The 19,332-nt window shown below is 42.7% G+C and overlaps 1 protein-coding gene across 4 annotated transcripts in view; it reads right to left on the reverse strand.

The window, feature by feature from the left end:
- The window catches only part of mapkap1 (MAPK associated protein 1), a 142,963-nt gene extending 123,839 nt beyond the window's left edge, over positions 1 to 19,124 (reverse strand). Inside the window, exons 1-5 of one of the 4 annotated variants that reach the window (XM_031802454.1) lie at positions 18,934 to 19,124; positions 10,960 to 11,037; positions 6,127 to 6,912; positions 1,107 to 1,196; positions 576 to 724 (exon numbers count right to left, since the gene is read on the reverse strand). In XM_031802454.1, the coding sequence (XP_031658314.1) occupies positions 576 to 724; positions 1,107 to 1,196; positions 6,127 to 6,406 (519 nt within the window). In that variant the 5' untranslated portion in view covers positions 6,407 to 6,912; positions 10,960 to 11,037; positions 18,934 to 19,124. Of the gene's footprint in view, positions 1 to 575; positions 725 to 1,106; positions 1,197 to 2,150; positions 2,190 to 6,126; positions 6,913 to 10,959; positions 11,038 to 18,921 lie in introns of those variants that run through there. The other 3 variants (XM_031802452.1, XM_031802453.1, XM_031802455.1) reach the window with 3 other exon arrangements.
- Between the last annotated feature and the right edge of the window lie 208 nt (positions 19,125 to 19,332).

Below are 19,332 nucleotides of genomic sequence, written 5' to 3' on the forward strand. Positions count from 1 at the left end.
GCCACCAGGTTGTCTGCGAGCTGCCAAGGCACTTTGCCGCGACCTTTGCTCTTTTCCACAAATCCCTGTAAAAGGCCCGAGCAATTCACCCTGACATTTATTCGACACACAATTCTCCCAGTCTGCTCTTTTCTCTGGATCATGCGAGTCTAAGAGCAAAATGACAGAAATAAGGTCACCGAGCCTTCAGAGACTTTCGCCTGTGCCATTAGCGATGAGAAGCTGCTCCAAAATTGCAATATACATTCGGAGATTGTTTCCAAGTTTTGGAATTACTGCCTAAGTGCTTGTAAATGACATTGCCATAGCAGGGAAAAAGGCCTGACGCATCTGGGGAGGAATCAGAAAAAGAAGCAAAATCTTTAGTTTAGAGAGCAGGAGCGAATGTTTGCTAGTTTTTTTTTATGTATGCACGTGAAACATGGCACCGATTGGCATCAAACATGATTTGTCTTTCTTTGCAGAAAAAAAAAAAAAAAAAGATACCGTTTCAAGCTTTCGAGATACATTAAGTAATTCAGCGTAGTTTTATACCAGAATCAGATATATATTACCAGACATCTGGGAGCACCTACCTTGCCGTCGAATTTGGAGTATTCGTTGAAAGGGTTGTTGAGCTGCTGGGGGCATTGCTCGAGCCGGAGAGAGAGGGTCGACTTGGTACCAGTGCTCCTGGGTCTATCTTTAAAGTCCCTCTTCTCAAACAGGGAACCCAGGTCCTCCGCTGTGACAGAAGCGATGGAGACAGAAAATGAAGTGGAGACATTGGCGGAAACGAAAAGTGATTGAACAACTTACTTATATTCTCCGATTGTTATTGATTGTGCCAAGATTCCAAGTCAAACAGGACTTTAGCATTAGGCCTAGATATTGTACAGTATTACATTTATTATATACAGTCGGCTAGGTTTGACAGTTTCTTATAACATGCTATCGGATGTTGTAACATCAACGTGGAGATTGATCAATGCAAAATAACAAATGAAAATTCCCTATGCAGCACTGTAGTTGTCTGAGATACGTGTAAAGCAAGGGACAATTCAAACAATTTGCTTCATTTTAACTCCTATCAGCAAATATTTCTGAAGAGGAGAAACATAGCGTACCTGATTGTGAGGACGACCTCTCCTTCCATTGAATGTTTTTGCATTTGATCTGGTTCTGTCGCTCTTTCCTTAACCGTTCAAGTCTTTGAGCTTTAAAAGAAGTAAATAAAACAGTGCTTACAAGTAATGAAACAAAGATTTTTTAAAAGCCAGATCAACAAAGTCATTCTTTTCTATTTGTTTTTTATTCTTTTTTTATTTTATTTTTTTATTTTTTTACCTTTGTCCGGGTCATTTTTGACCACTGTCATTGGTCAGGGTCAGTTTTGACCTTTGTCAGGGTCATTAAAAAATGTAAAAATTAAAATTAAATAAAAACTTTGTCAGGGTCAGTTTTGACCTTTGTCAGGGTCATTTTTGATCATTGTCATTGGTCAGGGTCATTTTTGATCATTGTCATTGGTCAGGGCTATGCAGCCACACACTTACAAAAGGAGAATGACAACAGAAATTGAAGTTTATTTAAAGTACATTTGACACAGCGGAACACTCTCCCGGTGGACACTGATGGTAAACAACATCTTGGGAGGTGTGAGATATGCTAAGAGGAACACTGGAGGACGACTAGAAACACTCGCTGGGCCGTGTCAAACCTGTCCGCCCAACACAGATGACCACCCCCACCCTACCCAATGGTTTTTCCTGCAGCGATGGCAGTTACCTGGACGGGGGTCTTCCTGGGACATACAGCTACACTATAGAATTTACACTTTATAAAATAGATCTATACAGCTACATTATAGAATTTAAATTAAATTAAATAGATCAATACATCTACATTATGGAATGAATATGTAATATAAAATAGATCTATACAGCTACATTATAGAATTTAAATTAAATTAAATAGATCAATACATCTACATTATGGAATGAATATGTAATATAAAATAGATCTATACAGAGACATTATAGAAATATAACAACTACACAATTCAGGCACTCTTGAGTCAAACAGTCACACTTACATTTTTCTAGAAAAAACATTTTATACCAGGTTTTATACAGACTTGTGTCCCCTCTCCCCTTTATTTTGATTCTTACCAGCCACCCCTGGTTTCTCGCGCCTTTCTTGTTGACGTCCTGGTGAGACAGTCAGCCACTTCAGGTGAAGTCTCGGCAGAAGAACACTCAGTCCCCAAAACACCACTGCTTCCCCAAACACAACAAGAGCCAAGGGAGCCAAAAGGAGATCGTCTACTAGCCAGACTTCAGATGGCCTTTGGACTCCCTCTGATTCTGGCAATAACCCCAAGCACCTCACAATAGATCAAATTGTGCTCCAGGCATTTGAACTCTCATTGGTTCCCAGTTAATTCCATACAAAGCCACCTTGCACACCTCTGCCTTTGAAGAGGATTCATAGCACACAAGCATCCTCCTGACTCAAGTGAACCCACATCATGGAAATCGTGGAGGTTTATGACTAGCCTATAGTGCATAGTGTGAACAAGTAACACAAAATTCGCTTAGCGAGCTACATAACCTTGAGGGTCACGTTTGACACAGCACCACTGTAGAAACAAATTAGGCTATTCCCATCAATTTGGTGGGCTGACTAGATTCTCTGTTCACTAAAAATTGGTTACTGTAGCCTATCCCTGTAAGGTTGAATACATAATATCATGGGCTTGAATCTCACTCCATCAATTGTGTGATCATAAAACGTACCTTCGTTGAATAACAGAGGATTCTCCATGGCTCCTCAATAACATGTTATCCATGGCTCCTCAATAACATGTTATCCATGGCTCCTCAATAACATGTTATCCATGGCTCCTCAATAACATGTTATCCATGGTTCCTCAATAACATGTTATCCATGGCTCCTCAATAACATGTTATACATTATCCATTAGCCTACCTTTACAGATAACCCTTCATTGATAAGCACTTCAAGGTCCTCAAGAGCTGATGTCCATGAGTGAAAGGGTTAACGACAAAAAGGCAGGTCCTTTTTCATTTGGGCAACAGAGCGAACAAAAGGCATCATTTCTATTTGCATACAAATCAAGCCCCGGCGACCCCCTGATTGCCATGGCTTCTGCCCACAACTGCTGCGCCAACCGTCCATAAAATCAAGAGAAGAAGAAGAAGAAAAATAAAAACGTTGTGGACCATGAAGGCGTGCCTCGGGAGCCGTGAACCCAAACTTGAATTTGTCCAAGAAAACATATTATTGTCCATTTGATTTTCGAGACACAACCAATCAGCATTCACTGTACCAAGTACAGCGTGGTTCAATTTATTGGATAATAAGTTCTGAGACCTGAACTTGAAACCTACCAAGAGGAAAGGCCACAGGTCCAATACACTCCTTACTTCACAACGGCAGGTAGCCTAGTGGTTAGAGTGTAGAGGCGGCAGGTAGCCTAGTGGTTAGAGTGTAGAGGCGGCAGGTAGCCTAGTGGTTAGAGTGTAGGGACGGCAGGTAGCATAGTGGTTGGAGTGTATAGGCGGCAGGTAGCCTAGTGGTTAGAGTGTAGAGGCGGCAGGTAGCCTAGTGGTTAGAGTGTAGAGGCGGCAGGTAGCCTAGTGGTTGGAGTGTAGAGGCGGCAGGTAGCCTAGTGGTTAGAGTGTAGAGGCGGCAGGTAGCCTAGTGTAGAGTGTAGAGTTGCGGCAGGTAGCCTAGTGGTTAGAGCGTTGGACTAGTAACTGGAAGGTTGCTAGATTGAATCCCAGAGCTGACAAGGTAAAAACCTGTCGTTCTGCCCCTGAACAGGCAGTTAACCCACTGTTCCTAGGCCGTCATTGTAAATAAGAATTTGTTCTTAACTGGTTTGCCGAATCAAATAAAAGGTTAAATAAAAAATACATTTTTAAAAAGACAACACAATCTACCCTCATCCTGACCCAAACAATTAAAACATTGGTGTGAAATCGTTCACAAAATAAGAACCCTTCTCAGTATAGTGGTGCTTTGTTGACTGTACTACAAAGTGGTACTGCAAACCAAACACAATGTATCGCTTCAAGCACTGGGCGAAGCACAAATATATTGGCAGGGGCACCGTTGCACTTTTCTTAAATAATTCCCTATTTCTTGTGGGCTCCCGAGTGGCGCAGCGGTCTAAGGAACTGCATCTCAGTGCTAGAGGCGTCACTACAGACCCTGGTTCGATTCCAGGCTGTATCACAACTGGCCCAGCGTCATCCAGGTTAGTGTTTGGCCAGTGCATGCCAAACTAAATAAGAATGTGTTTTTAACTGACTTGCCTAGGTTAAATAAAAATAAATAAATACAATTCTCCTCAAATGAGTTGAAATTTTAAAAACCTTTTGGTCTCTACAAATTGGTATTGGATTGTCAAAACTACAGAAATGTTTTTTTTCTCGGGGTCACTTAAGATTACAATTAGAATTAAGAAAATAAAAACCAATGGTATTGACAAAATGGTTGGCAACCAATAGCTAATGGTTGGTTCAACAGCCTTTGCTGAAGACAACTGCAGACAAATGCTTCTTGTAGCCATCAATGTGCTGAAGCTTTCTGCTGGCAATTTGGCCCACTCTTTAGTTGCAAACTGCTATCAATTTGTCAATGTTTGAGTGGTGCCTTCTGACAACTGTTGTTTTCAACTCTGAACTCATCGCTGGCCACTCCAGAACAGGCTAGTGTTATTTCTTGAACCATTCATGGGTGCTTTTAAAAAAAATGTTTGTTTGAGTTGTTGTCCTGCTGGAAGGCCCAAAAACCTAGACCCAGTTTTAGGACACTGGGTTGAAAATTGCACCCCAAAAATACTTTGATAATTTCCTAATGTCTTGTACACGTTCAAGGCCCCCAGTACCAGAGGCAGCAAAGCAACCCCACAGTATGACCAACCCCCCCCATGTATGATTGTAGGGAGGGTGTTCTTTTCAATGAATGCTTCATTTGGTCATTGGTAAACACTGCTGAAAGAGAAAATAAACCCCCCCCCCACAGATACACAAGCTACATTCCTTGTCAAATGACAACTGTTTTAGCACAAATTCATAATGAGAACGTAGAGATCTTCACCCCAACATTCCATCCTTCATTGATATTTATCCTAGCCCTCTAACCCCTAACCCCCCCCCCCCCCCCCCCCCCCCAATTGAACTTTACGAAAACCCATCGAAACGAGCCTAAATGGGGAAATATTCTGTGGACCAATGAAACAAAATAAGAGCTCTTTGGCAATAGAAAAATCAATGCTAAGTTTACCAATGACCAAATTAAGCATTCAAAGTAAACGCGTAAAAATGTAAACATCCACCTCTGAAAATCACAAGCCCAGGGACATTAAATGAGCAGCGTGTACCAAGCAGCCTCTGTCAAACACCACTTTCACAGCCACTAGGCCCAACTGTTCCGAGTTCTGCTCGGTGCACCCAACCAAAATAATTCCTCTGGGGTAACATGGTCAATAAACCCCGAGCCTGGGTTCAAATAGTATTTGTTTTATTTCAAATACTTTAGCGGCGCTCGATTGAGCTTGCCTGACGCAAGGGAACAAATGGAATAGTTCCAAAAGTGTAAACCCCACCCACCTAACGCTCCAAGCAGGCTTGCTCAAACGCTCAAAGTAGTTGTAAGAAAACAAAATACTTTTGAAACCCACGTCTGATTAACACCAGGCTTTTGTCAGAGAAACTTTTATTTAGTCTAATTGTATAATTATATTTCCCTGGTGGTTTATATAAGCTTGTTCATGGGGTAATACATGTGATTTTCAAAGACAGACTTTACAGCTGGGGTCAATTCTATTCCAATTAATTCAGGAAGAGAATGACATATTGACCACTATTTTCTATATGGACTTCTGCAATTCATTCACAAGGCTAATTAGGAAGTGACCCCAACCTGCTCTTCACTAAACGTACTGCATTAACCTGTTGTATTGCTGCCTTCTATAACAAAAAGCACCACACCACCGACCAACTAGCCTCTGTGAGTAAACCACTGATCTGGATTCCACACGGCAGCCCCCAACAGACGGCTCCGCTCGTCCACTAACTGGTTCTCCCGCCACAGTCAGAGCCCCCTATTGTTTACCTGTGTTGGAGCGCCGACGGATGCCAAAGTCCCAGCTGGAGGTGATGTCCAATGACTGGGAGAGGTCGCAGCCCGGGTTCTCCCCTCCGCTGCCCCCTTCGCCTAGGGAGCCCGAACCCAGTGAACCCCCGCTGCTGCCGGGCACCGAGGCCAGCTGCCACTTCTCCAGGTCCACGTCGTGGTCGATTAGCACCATCTCACACATGCCCGTGTCATCGCTGGTCACATGGGACTGCCGGATGTGAGCCAAGATAATGGCTGGGTTGTCCAAGAAAGCCATTGTTTGTTTCACTGCTTTGTTTCTGTTTCCCCCTTCGATCTTGTCTGTCTGTCTGTCTGTCGCTCTCTCTCTCTCTCTCTCGCTCTCTCTCTCTCGCTCTCTCTCTCTCTCTCTCGCTCTCTCTCTCTCTCTCGCTCTCTCTCTCTCACTCTCTCTCTCTCACTCTCTCTCTCTCACTCTCTCTCTCTCACTCTCTCTCTCTCACTCTCTCGCTCTCTCGCTCTCTCACTCTCTCTCTCTCGCTCTCTCACTCTCTCGCTCTCTCGCTCTCTCGCTCTCTCGCTCTCTCTCTCTCACTCTCTCACTCTCTCGCTCTCTCACTCTCTCGCTCTCTCACTCTCTCGCTCTCTCGCTCTCTCGCTCTCTCGCTCTCTCTCTCTCACTCTCTCACTCTCTCGCTCTCTCAGAGTGCTTGATCACTTTAGGAGCCGGGCAACAGAGACGTCTTCTTTTTCCTTCTCCTCTTCGGGGTTATTTTCTCCTCTCCATGGGACATGTGTGCCGGCCTGTTGGGGCAGAGTTAGGAGAGATTAGTGTCTGCCCACAATATGCAATACAAGGAAGGGAAATTATGTATTCAATTCATTAGCCACGCTCTCCATATTTCTTCTGAGGCTAACTAAACACCTGTTTAAGAGCGAAGCATTTTCACCAGTTGCTTTCTTAGAGCAGGGGTGAGCAATTGGTGGACAGACACACCTTTTGTAGGCCTGTGGATCAATACTTTGTTTTTTAGGAACTGACTGTTGAGAATTAGAATACTAGAATACACAAGGTGCAATTTGGAAATGTGGTTCTTCATCAGCAGTTCTAATGTTATGACAGTCACTGACAGTCATTCAATTAGCCCATTTCAGCAAAACATTTTTAGATTGGTAAGTTAGTGATCATAAGTATGTGGACACCTGCTTGTGGGCATTAATATGGAGTTGGTCCCTCCTTTGCTGCTATAACAGCCTCCACTCTTCTGGGAACATTGCTGTGGGGACTTGCTTCCATGCAGCCACAGGAGCATTGGTGAGTTTGGACACTTATGTTGTGCGATTAGGCCTGGCTCGCAGTCAGCGTTGAGGTCAGGACTCTGTGCAGGCCAGTCAAGTTATTCCATACTGATCTCGACAAACCATTTCTGTATGGACCTCGCTTTGTACACGGGGGCATTGTCATGCTGAAACAGGAAAGGGTCTTCCCCAAACTGTTGCCACAAAGTTGGAAGCACAGAATCGTCTAGAATGTCATTGTACGCTGTAGTGTTAAGATTTCCCCTTCACTGGAAATAGGGGGCCCGAACCATGAAAAACAGCCCCAAACCATTATTCCTCCTCCACCAAACTTTACTGTTGGCACTATGCATTGGGACCGGTAGCGTTTCTCCTGGCATCCGCCAAACCCAGATTCGTCCGTCAGATTGCCAGATGGTGAAGAGTGATTCATCACTCCAGAGAACGCGTCTCCACTGCTCCAGAGTCCAATGGCGGCGAACTTTACACCACTCCAGCCAACGTACGGTATAGCGCATGGTGATCTTATGCTTGTGCGCGGCTGCTCGGCCATGGAAACCCATTTCATGAAGCTCCTGACAAACAGTTATTGTGCTGACGTTGCTTCCAGAGGCTGTTTGGAACTCGGTAGTGAGTGTTGCAAACGAGGACACAGATTTGTTCGAGCTACGCACTTCAGAGATCCCGTTCCGTGAGCTTGTGTGGCCTTCCACTTCACGGCTGCATCGTTGTTGCTCCAAGATGTATCCACTTCACAATAACAGCACTTACAGTTGACCGGGTCAGCTCTAACAGGGCAGAAATTTGACAAACTGACTTGTGCCATTGTGGGCCCCATTGATAATCAGATATCATAAGAGAAACAGCCATTTTCTCTCTCCACCCCAAAACAAAAATGTAATTGCATGAAATGTGTTGTAAAGTTGCAAAATCTTCTCTCCACCTCATGGAAAAATGTGTAGAATTGCAGGAAATTAACTTTAAAAAAACATTCAAATATTTGTTATCGTTGTTGTCCTCAATGTCAAGAGGGGAGCCGCTAAAATGTTTTGCTCCAAGATGAGTTGAGACGTTTTGTGGCCCCTCCCACGGCAAATCAAAGTTGCCCACCCTGTTCTAGAAGAAATTAGAAAAAAGGTGGGAACCAAATGTTTAAAAAAAAAAGATAAGACATTAGGTAAAGAGAGTGAATGTTTGTTTTTGATTCCCTTCTGAATCAGAACACAACGGGAAAATGTTCACTAGGCCTAAAATCTGGTGAAAAGACATGAGCACTAACAAAAAGGATGGTTGATGGAGCCTAAGTCTAGAGCCTAATGCAAGGAAAACGTGCCGCACGCCAAGTAAAACCAATCTGTCCGTGGTTACATAACTCTGATCGGCAGTTTCATCTCAAACGGCCTCAGATCAGAAGCAGAAGACACCCCAAATAGAACAAAGGGAACGACGGGCACGGAGAGACAGAGTTCTAGGCACAGCGACTGAGTCTAGGTCGAATACAATAAGAATTCCTTCAACAACCAATCCAAAACCTGCAATATGTTAGCTTCCAGTAGGAAAACACAACTGTTAATCTAGCACCATCTCACTTAGACTGGCACATAGCATTACATAACTATAGAGCATTGCTAATTGGCTAATTAAAAAAGGTAATGAATAATTATGGCTTTGCTGAGGGATGCCTAGGTGAAATATGACCTTTGCTGAGGGATGCCTAGGTGAAATATGACCTTTGCTGAGGGATGCCTAGGTGAAATATGACCTTTGCTGAGGGATACCTAGGTGAAATATGACCTTTGCTGAGGGATACCTAGGTGAAATATGACCTTTGCTGAGGGATACCTAGGTGAAATATGACCTTTGCTGAGGGATACCTAGGTGAAATATGACCTTTGCTGAGGGATGCCTAGGGGAAATATGACCTTTGCTGAGGGATGCCTAGGTGAAATATGACCTTTGCTGAGGGATACCTAGGTGAAATATGACCTTTGCTGAGGGATACCTAGGTGAAATATGACCTTTGCTGAGGGATGCCTAGGTGAAATATGATCTTTGCTGAGGGATGCCTAGGTGAAATATGACCTTTGCTGAGGGATGCCTAAGTGAAATATGACCTTTGCTGAGGGATGCCTAGGTGAAATATGACCTTTGCTGAGGGATGCCTAGGTGAAATATGACCTTTGCTGAGGGATGCCTAGGTGAAATATGACCTTTGCTGAGGGATGCCTAGGTGAAATATGACCTTTGCTGAGGGATGCCTAGGTGAAATATGACCTTTGCTGAGGGATGCCTAGGTGAAATATGTCATCTGTAAACCATGAAGGAGGCGAAAAATACGTTCACTCTGTCTGATCAATACCTAGGCTAGAATACGCTCAACTCCATCTTATCAATACCTTGGCTAGAATACGTTCACTCCATCTGATCAATACCTAGGCTAGAATACGCTCACTCCATCTTATCAATACCTTGGCTAGAATACATTCACTCCATCTGATCAATACCTAGGCTAGAATACGCTCACTCCGTCTTATCAATACCTAGGCTAGAATACGTTCACTCCATCTGATCAATACCTAGGCTTGAATATGTTCACCTTGTCTGATCAATAGATGGTAATAGGGCTGCAGGATATGGGCAAAAACTCTAATTATGATTTTTTTTTAAATCTAAATATTGCGATTTCAATTGCTTTTTAGATCTTAACACTTGGGTTGCCAGGATCGTGAGTTGGATTCCCGAGACAACCAATATGTAAAAACAAATGCACACATAAGTTGCTTTGGATAAAAGTGTTTGCTAAATGGCATATATATAATTATATGATTGGTGTTGTTTAGCATGACAACGAATAAAAAGCCAGGTATAAGAGTTGTTGTGACAGGGTACTAGGAACCAAAGTGTTGGTCAGTGTTTCCCAGGGGACCCGAATTACATTTGAATTAATGTTACATTCAGCATGTTGCACAAACAACATGCTGACACCACTAGAGCTAACATTTGCTAGCCAGATTTCCCTTCCTAGCTCCATAATACTTGCAAGTTTTGTGCATTTATTTAGCCAGTTAGAGATAAGCATGAGTTTTTTTTTTAAGCACATGTGGATCTTGCTATGACTAACTAGCGTTTTGCAGAGATAAATTTACACAAACCAATAGTATAATACAGAAAACGTTGATTTATACGAAGAAGCAAAGTTGAAAACAGCTTTGTTTTTGTTTTTTTGACTGCATGAAATGGCTAACAGAAGCATGAAGACTCAAATTGAGAGACTGAATGCAACAGTCAAGCCAACTGTGCCTGCTTGAGTGACAAGGTAAAGGGTTTGGTGTGTGGGAAAGCAGTGAGGAGACGAAAAACAGAATAAACTATAAAAACGGACTGCGTGGCGTTCCCCTCTAAAAAAAATCACAGCATCTTGCAATATGGATATTGCAGGTCAATATCACAATTTCGATAAAAATGTGATTAATTGTGCAGCCCTAGATGGTAATAGTGTAGCTAAGTCAGGGAAAGGGGGATAGCTAGTCAGTTGTAAAACAATGCATTCACCTGAAATGTGTCTTCCGCATTTAACCCAACCCCTCTGAATAAGAGAGGTGCATTAGCCAACGGTGACAGCTAGTCTTCCTGGGGTACGAGACATTACAGACAAAAATATTTTCCAATTTATATACATTTAAAAACATTAACATATCAATTAGACTTATTTATACACAGTAAATACAGTGGGGCAAAAAAGTATTTAGTCAGCCACCAATTGTGCAAGTTCTCCCACTTAAAAAGAAAAATACCATAATTTGCAAATAAATTCATAAAAAATTTCTACAATGTGATTTTCTGGATTTTTTTTCCTCATTTTGTCTGTCATAGTTGAAGTGTACCTATGATGAACATTACAGGCCTCTCTCATCTTTTTAAGTAGGAGAACTTGCACAATTGGTGGCTGCCTAAATACTTTTTTTGCCCCCCTGTACATACATACCCACTGTACATACATACCCACTGTACATACATACCCACTGTACATACATACCCACTGTATATACATACACACTGTACATACATACCCACTGTACATACATACCCACTGTACATACATACACACTGCACATACATACACACTGTACATACATACACACTGTACATACATACCCACTGTACATACATACACACTGTACATACATACCCACTGTACATACATACCCACTGTACATACATACCCACTGTACATACATACCCACTGTACATACATACCCACTGTACATACATACACACTGTACATACATACACACTGTACATACATACACACTGTACATACATACCCACTGTACATACATACCCACTGTACATACATACCCACTGTACATACATACACACTGTACATACATACACACTGTACATACATACACACTGTACATACATACACACTGTACATACATACACACTGTACATACATACATACACACTGTACATACATACATACACACTGTACATACATACACACTGTACATACATACACACTGTACATACATACACACTGTACATACATACACACTGTACATACATACACACTGTATATAAAGAACAACAACTAAACAGATTTTTTTATATTTTGAATTCTGATAAAAAATAAAGAAATACTAAAGAATCATGTGTGTAGTGTGTCTATCAGTTACATATCAGTACATACTAGGGGTGTGTGTGTGTGTATGTGTGTGTGTGTGTGTGTAGTGTGTGTAGTGTGTGTGTGTGTGTGTGTGTGTGTCTATCAGTTACATATCAGTACATACTAGGGGTGTGTGTGTGTGTATGTGTGTGTGTGTGTGTGTAGTGTGTGTAGTGTGTGTGTGTGTGTGTGTGTGTGTCTATCAGTTACATATCAGTACATACTAGGGGTGTGTGTGTGTGTAGTGTGTGTAGTGTGTGTGTGTGTGTGTAGTGTGTCTATCAGTTACATATCAGTACATACTAGGGGTGTGTGTGTGTGTAGTGTGTGTAGTGTGTGTGTGTGTGTAGTGTGTGTGTGTGTGTGTGTGTGTGTGTGTGTGTCTATCAGTTACATATCAGTACATACTAGGGGTGTGTGTGTGTGTAGTGTGTGTAGTGTGTGTGTGTGTGTGTAGTGTGTCTATCAGTTACATATCAGTACATACTAGGGGTGTGTGTGTGTGTAGTGTGTGTAGTGTGTGTGTGTGTGTGTAGTGTGTCTATCAGTTACATATCAGTACATACTAGGGGTGTGTGTGTGTGTAGTGTGTGTAGTGTGTGTGTGTGTGTGTGTGTGTGTGTGTGTGTGTGTGTGTGTAGTGTGTCTATCAGTTACATATCAGTACATACTAGGGGTGTGTGTGTGTGTAGTGTGTGTAGTGTGTGTGTGTGTGTGTGTGTGTGTGTGTAGTGTGTGTGTGTGTAGTGTGTGTGTGTGTGTGTGTGTGTGTGTAGTGTGTGTGTGTGTGTGTGTGTAGTGTGTGTGTGTAGTGTGTGTGTGTAGTGTGTGTGTAGTGTGTGTGTAGTGTGTGTATCTATCAGTTACATATCAGTACATACTAGGGTTGAGCTGTATTCATATCGTCATATAATCCTTCTCTCATCCTGGGATTTACCCTATTACTGGGTTAGTACACAAGGGTGCGCCCAAAAAAAGCAAAGAAAGCCCATTGGGCATCTATTACCAGAATTATAACAAAATGAGCACAAGTAATAGCGAGGCTGCAAGCCAAATATGATAATGAGCACAAGTAATAGCGAGGCTGCAAGCCAAATATGATAATAAGCACAAGTAATAACGAGGCTGCAAGCCAAATATGATAATGAGCACAAGTAATAGCGAGGCTGCAAGCCAAATATGATAATGAGCACAAGTAATAGCGAGGCTGCAAGCCAAATATGATAATGAGCACAAGTAATAGCGAGGCTGCAAGCCAAATATGATAATGAGCACAAGTAATAGCGAGGCTGCAAGCCAAATATGATAATAAGCACAAGTAATAACGAGGCTGCAAGCCAAATATGATAATGAGCACAAGTAATAGCGAGGCTGCAAGCCAAATATGATAATGAGCACAAGTAATAGCGAGGCTGCAAGCCAAATATGATAATAAGCACAAGTAATAGCGAGGCTGCAAGCCAAATATGATAATAAGCACAAGTAATAGCGAGGCTGCAAGCCAAATATGATAATAAGCACAAGTAATAGCGAGGCTGCAAGCCAAATATGATAATGAGCACAAGTAATAGCGAGGCTGCAAGCCAAATATGATAATGAGCACAAGTAATAGCGAGGCTGCAAGCCAAATATGATAATGAGCACAAGTAATAGCGAGGCTGCAAGCCAAATATGATAATGAGCACAAGTAATAGCGAGGCTGCAAGCCAAATATGATAATGAGCACAAGTAATAGCGAGGCTGCAAGCCAAATATGATAATGAGCACAAGTAATAGCGAGGCTGCAAGCCAAATATGATAATGAGCACAAGTAATAGCGAGGCTGCAAGCCAAATATGATAATGAGCACAAGTAATAGCGAGGCTGCAAGCCAAATATGATAATGAGCACAAGTAATAGCGAGGCTGCAAGCCAAATATGATAATGAGCACAAGTAATAGCGAGGCTGCAAGCCAAATATGATAATGAGCACAAGTAATAACGAGGCTGCAAGCCAAATATGATAATGAGCACAAGTAATAACGAGGCTGCAAGCCAAATATGATAATGAGCACAAGTAATAGCGAGGCTGCAAGCCAAATATGATAATGAGCACAAGTAATAACGAGGCTGCAAGCCAAATATGATAATGAGCACAAGTGAAAATAAACTAATTGCAAAGACAGGCGATCCAGATCATAAAGTGAAACATGTATAGGTAGGAGCTCCCGAATGTCATGTTTGTTGTTTTTGGACATGTGAATGTGAACGAGAGACATTGTGCAAATGAAAAAAAGATGGCGCGTGCTTGTCTGAAGGAAGAACAGTCCTGGCTCTGGAGTACCATGTGTACATGCTGTGTCTACGTGGAGTCTGGAGTCGCTAGGGCAACGGATCTACCTGCTCTGTTTGGCGAAGAGGGGGGAGGAGCAGACTTGTCAAGAACAGAAAGTAGAAAAAAATGCAAGGAAATCAAGCAGTGGCACTGTACAGATATTTCATCCAAAGGGCTTTGATTTCTCAAACACAACAGGAAGCTGACAATATGATGCACCGTCACCTTATTAATTCAGACAGCTTGCTTAGATAACTAGTAAGTTAAAAACTTAGTAGAAGTGCTGCAGAGATGGTTGTCCTTCTGGATGGTTCTCCCATCTCCACAGAGGAACTCTGGAGCTCTGTCAGAGTGACCATCAGCTTCTTGGTCACCTCGCTGACCAAGGCCCTTCTCCCCTGATTGCCCAGGTGGCCAGCTCTAGGAAGAGTCTTGGTGGTCCCAAACTTCTTCCATTTAACAAATAATGGAGGCCACTGTGTTCTTGGGGACTTTCAATGCTGCAGACATTTTTTGGTACACTTCCCCAGATCTGTGCCTCGACACAATCCTGTCTCAGAGCTATATGGACAATTCCTTAATCCTCATGGTTTTGTTTTTGCTCTGTAATGCACTGTCAACTCTGGGACCTTATATAGACAGGTGGGTGCCTTTCCAAATCATGTCCAATCAATTAAATTTACCACAAGTGGACTACAATCAAGCTGTAGAAACATCTCAAGGATGATCAATGGAAACAGGATGAACCTGAGCTCAATTTCGAGTCCCCATAGCAAAGGGTAAATAAGGTATTTCTGTTTTTAATACATTTTCTAAAAAATTCTAAAAACCTGCTTTCACTTTGTCATTATGGGGTATTGTGATGTCATTATGGGGTATTGTGATGTCATTATGGGGTATTGTGATGTCATTATGGGGTATTGTGATGTCATTATGGGGTATTGTGATGTCATTATGGGGTATTGTGATGTCATTATGGGGTATTGTGATGTCATTATGGGGTATTGTGATGTCATTATGGGGTATTGTGTGTGGATTGATGAGGGGAGAAAAAATGTAATCAATTTCAGAATAAGGCTGTAACGTGGAAAAAGGGAAGGGGTCTGAATACTTTCCGGATGCATTGTAACTACAACAATTGTGGATAACTATTGCTAACCCACCCCCCCCCGGATACAACGTCAACAACCAATCAAAAACGTGTTTTATTGAAGCGCTCCAGGTTATAGGTGCGTGAGGAATAGCCACTCGAAGGGGAGAGGAGAAGCAGAGCGCACAGTGAGCTTTCCTTCGTAACTGGTAAGACTTGAGAGACAGATGATCCATGACTGACAGAGTCAGAAGGAGCCTACTAGCAAACCACTTGAGCAACGGGGCAAGCAATGACATGGTGTAAAAATGTAAGACGCACAGGCTGACGGGCTGCCCCCAGGTGGTAGATAACAACACATCTGCCACACTGATCCTCAACACTGGGGCCCCTCAGGGGTGCGTGCTCAGTCCCCTCCTGTACTCCCTGTTCACCCACGACTGCATGAACAGGCACGACTCCAACACCATCATTAAGTTTGCCGACAACACAACAGTGGTAGGCCTGATCACCGACAACGATGACACAGCCTATAGGGAGGAGGTCAGAGAACTGGCCGGGTGGTGCCAGGACAACAACCTCTCCCTGAACGTGATCAAGACAAAGGAGATGATTGTGGACTACAGGAAAAGGAGGAAAGAGCACGTCCCCCATTCTCATTGACGGGGATGTAGTGGAGCAGGTTGAGAGCTTCAAGTTCCTTGGTGTCCACATCACCAACAAACTAGAATGGTCCAAACACACCAATACAGCCATAAAAGAGGGCATGACAAAGCCTATTCCCCCTCAGGAGACTGAAAAGATTTGGCATGGGTCCTCAGATCCTCACAAAGTTATATAGCTGCACCATTGAGAGCATCCTGACTGGTTGCATCACTGCCTGGTATGGCAACTGCTCGGCCTCCGACCGCAAGGCACTACAGCGGGTAGTGCTTACTGCCCAGTACATCACTGGGGCCAAGCTTCCTGCCATCCAGGACCTCTATACCAGGCAGTGTCAGATGAAGGCCCTAAAAATTGTCCAGACACCCTAGTCATAGGGTCTCTGCTACCGCACGACAAACGGCACCCGAGCGCCAAGTCTATGCCCCAAAAGGCTTCTTCACAGCTTCTACCCCCCAGGCCATAAGACTCCTGAACAACTAATCAAATGGCTACCCGGACTATTTGCATTGCCCCACCCCCTCTTTTACACTGCTGCTACTCTTTATTATCTATGCATAGTCACTTTAACTCCACCTACAAGTACAGACTACCTCAATTACCTCAACTAACCTGTGCCCCTGCACATTGACTCTGTACTGGTACACCCTGTATATAGCCTCGCTGCTGTTATTTTACTGCTGCTCTTGAATTTTATTTTTTTATTTTTTTACTTTTGTTGGTTAAGGGCTTGTAAGTAGGCATTTCACTGTAAGGTCTACTACACCTGTTGTATTCGGAGCATGTGACAAATAAAATGTTATTTAATAAGCAGCGTTTGTTGTCGAATTGCTACATTTAAATATGAGTTTCTATTTTATTTTTCATTACATGTACATTGAAGTATTATTTGTAGTTGTCACTATCACAAAACACTTGAATGGTCTGTTTCCCCACATTATTAATAGACCTACAGCGTGCAGTAGGATAGTTGATCAATTGATTGACAGGAGCACAGTAGAACGATAAACTGTCCTCTAGTGTGAATGCTCGCCAATGTTTTATAGTTATGCGTGTTTAATCGGTATAGTTATCGTTACAGTTATCGTCCTTGGTGTGGACCTCCCTTTACTGTGTCAGTGACCACTTGAATGATGGGGACAAATCCCTTTCTGTCCTTTTTTGCAGAGGTGAGCAACAGGTAGGCTATGGCATCATTCTCCTCCACCGCATCCTACTTGTGCTTAAATATGCCCCAATATACCTAACAACAACGAAGTCCTCCACTTTTTTTTCGGAGCAGAAGATTAAGATGCTGGTTACAGTAGGCTAAATGGAGAGAGACAGGGTAGGCTCATAGGTAAGTGTTAGTCAGAGGTGCTATTAGAGAGAGAGAGAGAGATAGAGAGGGAGAGGGAGGGAGAGAGAGAGGGAGAGGGAGAGAGAGACTTCTACTGTGCTACATACACAACACTAGCTATGCCAGACTGATAGCGGCTAATTACTTTATAATGTTCAACAACAAAAAATGCAACCTTCTTTACAGTCAATAACTGAACTGAAAACCTGTTTCACAGCCTGAGTGTTGACATCCTAAACATGCACCAGAAAAGGTGTCACCAGTGTCTTGCATTGCCACAAAGTGTGTACATTTGTTTTGTCTGCTAGCTAGCTGATAACCACCCACAGTTCTAACACCCTAGCTATGGGTCAGTATCAGGGTGGAATCTTTGAGCTGGGAGGTAGGGGGCTCAATTTACTGTCACCAATGTCAGCTAACATTTTTTAGATTGGTAAATTTGCAGCCAGTTGTAGTAATCAAGGTCGAATTATGGACCCGAGTCTCCATGGGTCGAATTACGGACCCGGGTCCCCCCACTGATTGATAGTAAATCTCACTCAGATATCATTTAAAAAACGGCAAACATTTCTTTCCACCCAATGGCAAAATTGCAGGAAATGTGTTGTAAAACTGCTAATTTTAATTTCCCCGCCCCATGGGAAAATGAGTAGAATTACAATTCAATTGCTAAATCTTCTGTCCACCCCTGTCAAAATGTGTAGAACTGCAGAAAACTTGCTTTAAAACTGCAACATCTTCTCTACTGCCTATAGCAAAATATGTAGAATTGCTGGAAATTTTAAAAAAAGGGGCTCCCCTAAAGTGTTCCGCTCTCAAGGTGGTGGTGGAGGGGAGGGGTACAAAGGCCCCCCCCCCAAAAGGCTAGGGCCGATTCTGACTGCATGTGTGTAGGTATGCAGATCAGCAAGCCACTGCGGCCTATCATCAAAGTTGCCCATCCCTGAGTAACACGAACGAAGCAGACAACTCAAGCTTCCTCGCGTGCTTGTAGCTAACTGGCTACAAACCCACTGCACACTAAGCTAGGCAGTAACGTTAGCAAGCTAACAGCAGCAGCAGCATCATCATCAGCATCATCATTTGTGCAAAACACGATAGCCGGCAGAAGATAGTTAGTAAATTCGCTAGAAAATAGGGTATAGTACCTATCTACTGGGTTGTTTGGCTAAACCCCTAAACCAACTCGCGCGCTAACTAGCTAACTACCTGCATATATTTTGGTTACTTTAGCTAGGTAGCAATCTAGATGGAGCTTGTCGAAATAGCCAAAATATGTAAACGAGCAAGCGTAAACACTTATCTAACTACTGTAGTTCTATAATTCCTAATAAACAGAGGCTAAACTAGCTAGCTAATGTTAATCTTACTCTAGCTAGCTAACGTTAGCAAGGCCCTGGCTTGCGCTAGCTACTATTAGGTATTTGTGCCTTACAAACCTGCTAACCTACCGTTATGCATGCCTTATCCGAGGAAGAGAAAGTTCCGAGATACACTGTACCATCTGTGCATACGTCCAGTTACAGTGTCTCATTTCAATAACGCTAAAATAAAAACTTTAACTCTTAGAAAATCAACAATAAACTCCATGACAATGTATTTCCTCTGTTGACAGTGTTGATGCAGTTCCTACACACCGGAAGTGGAGTGTCAAAGCAAGGTGGGAGGGACCCATCCCCAAACACAACACCCCAGACAAACTTGACTGACGTTTGGCTAAACCAATAATATTTAAGGAAATAATTAAAGCGCTCACCTATAGCCAATTAATAAATTGCAATGAACAGTCACAGAGAATTGAACAACTTTGTATTTTCTTTACAATTAGGTTTAAAATTCATAGTGTAGAT

This window comes from Oncorhynchus kisutch, linkage group LG23 (assembly GCF_002021735.2).
Source record: "Oncorhynchus kisutch isolate 150728-3 linkage group LG23, Okis_V2, whole genome shotgun sequence".
Lineage (NCBI taxonomy): Eukaryota > Metazoa > Chordata > Actinopteri > Salmoniformes > Salmonidae > Oncorhynchus > Oncorhynchus kisutch.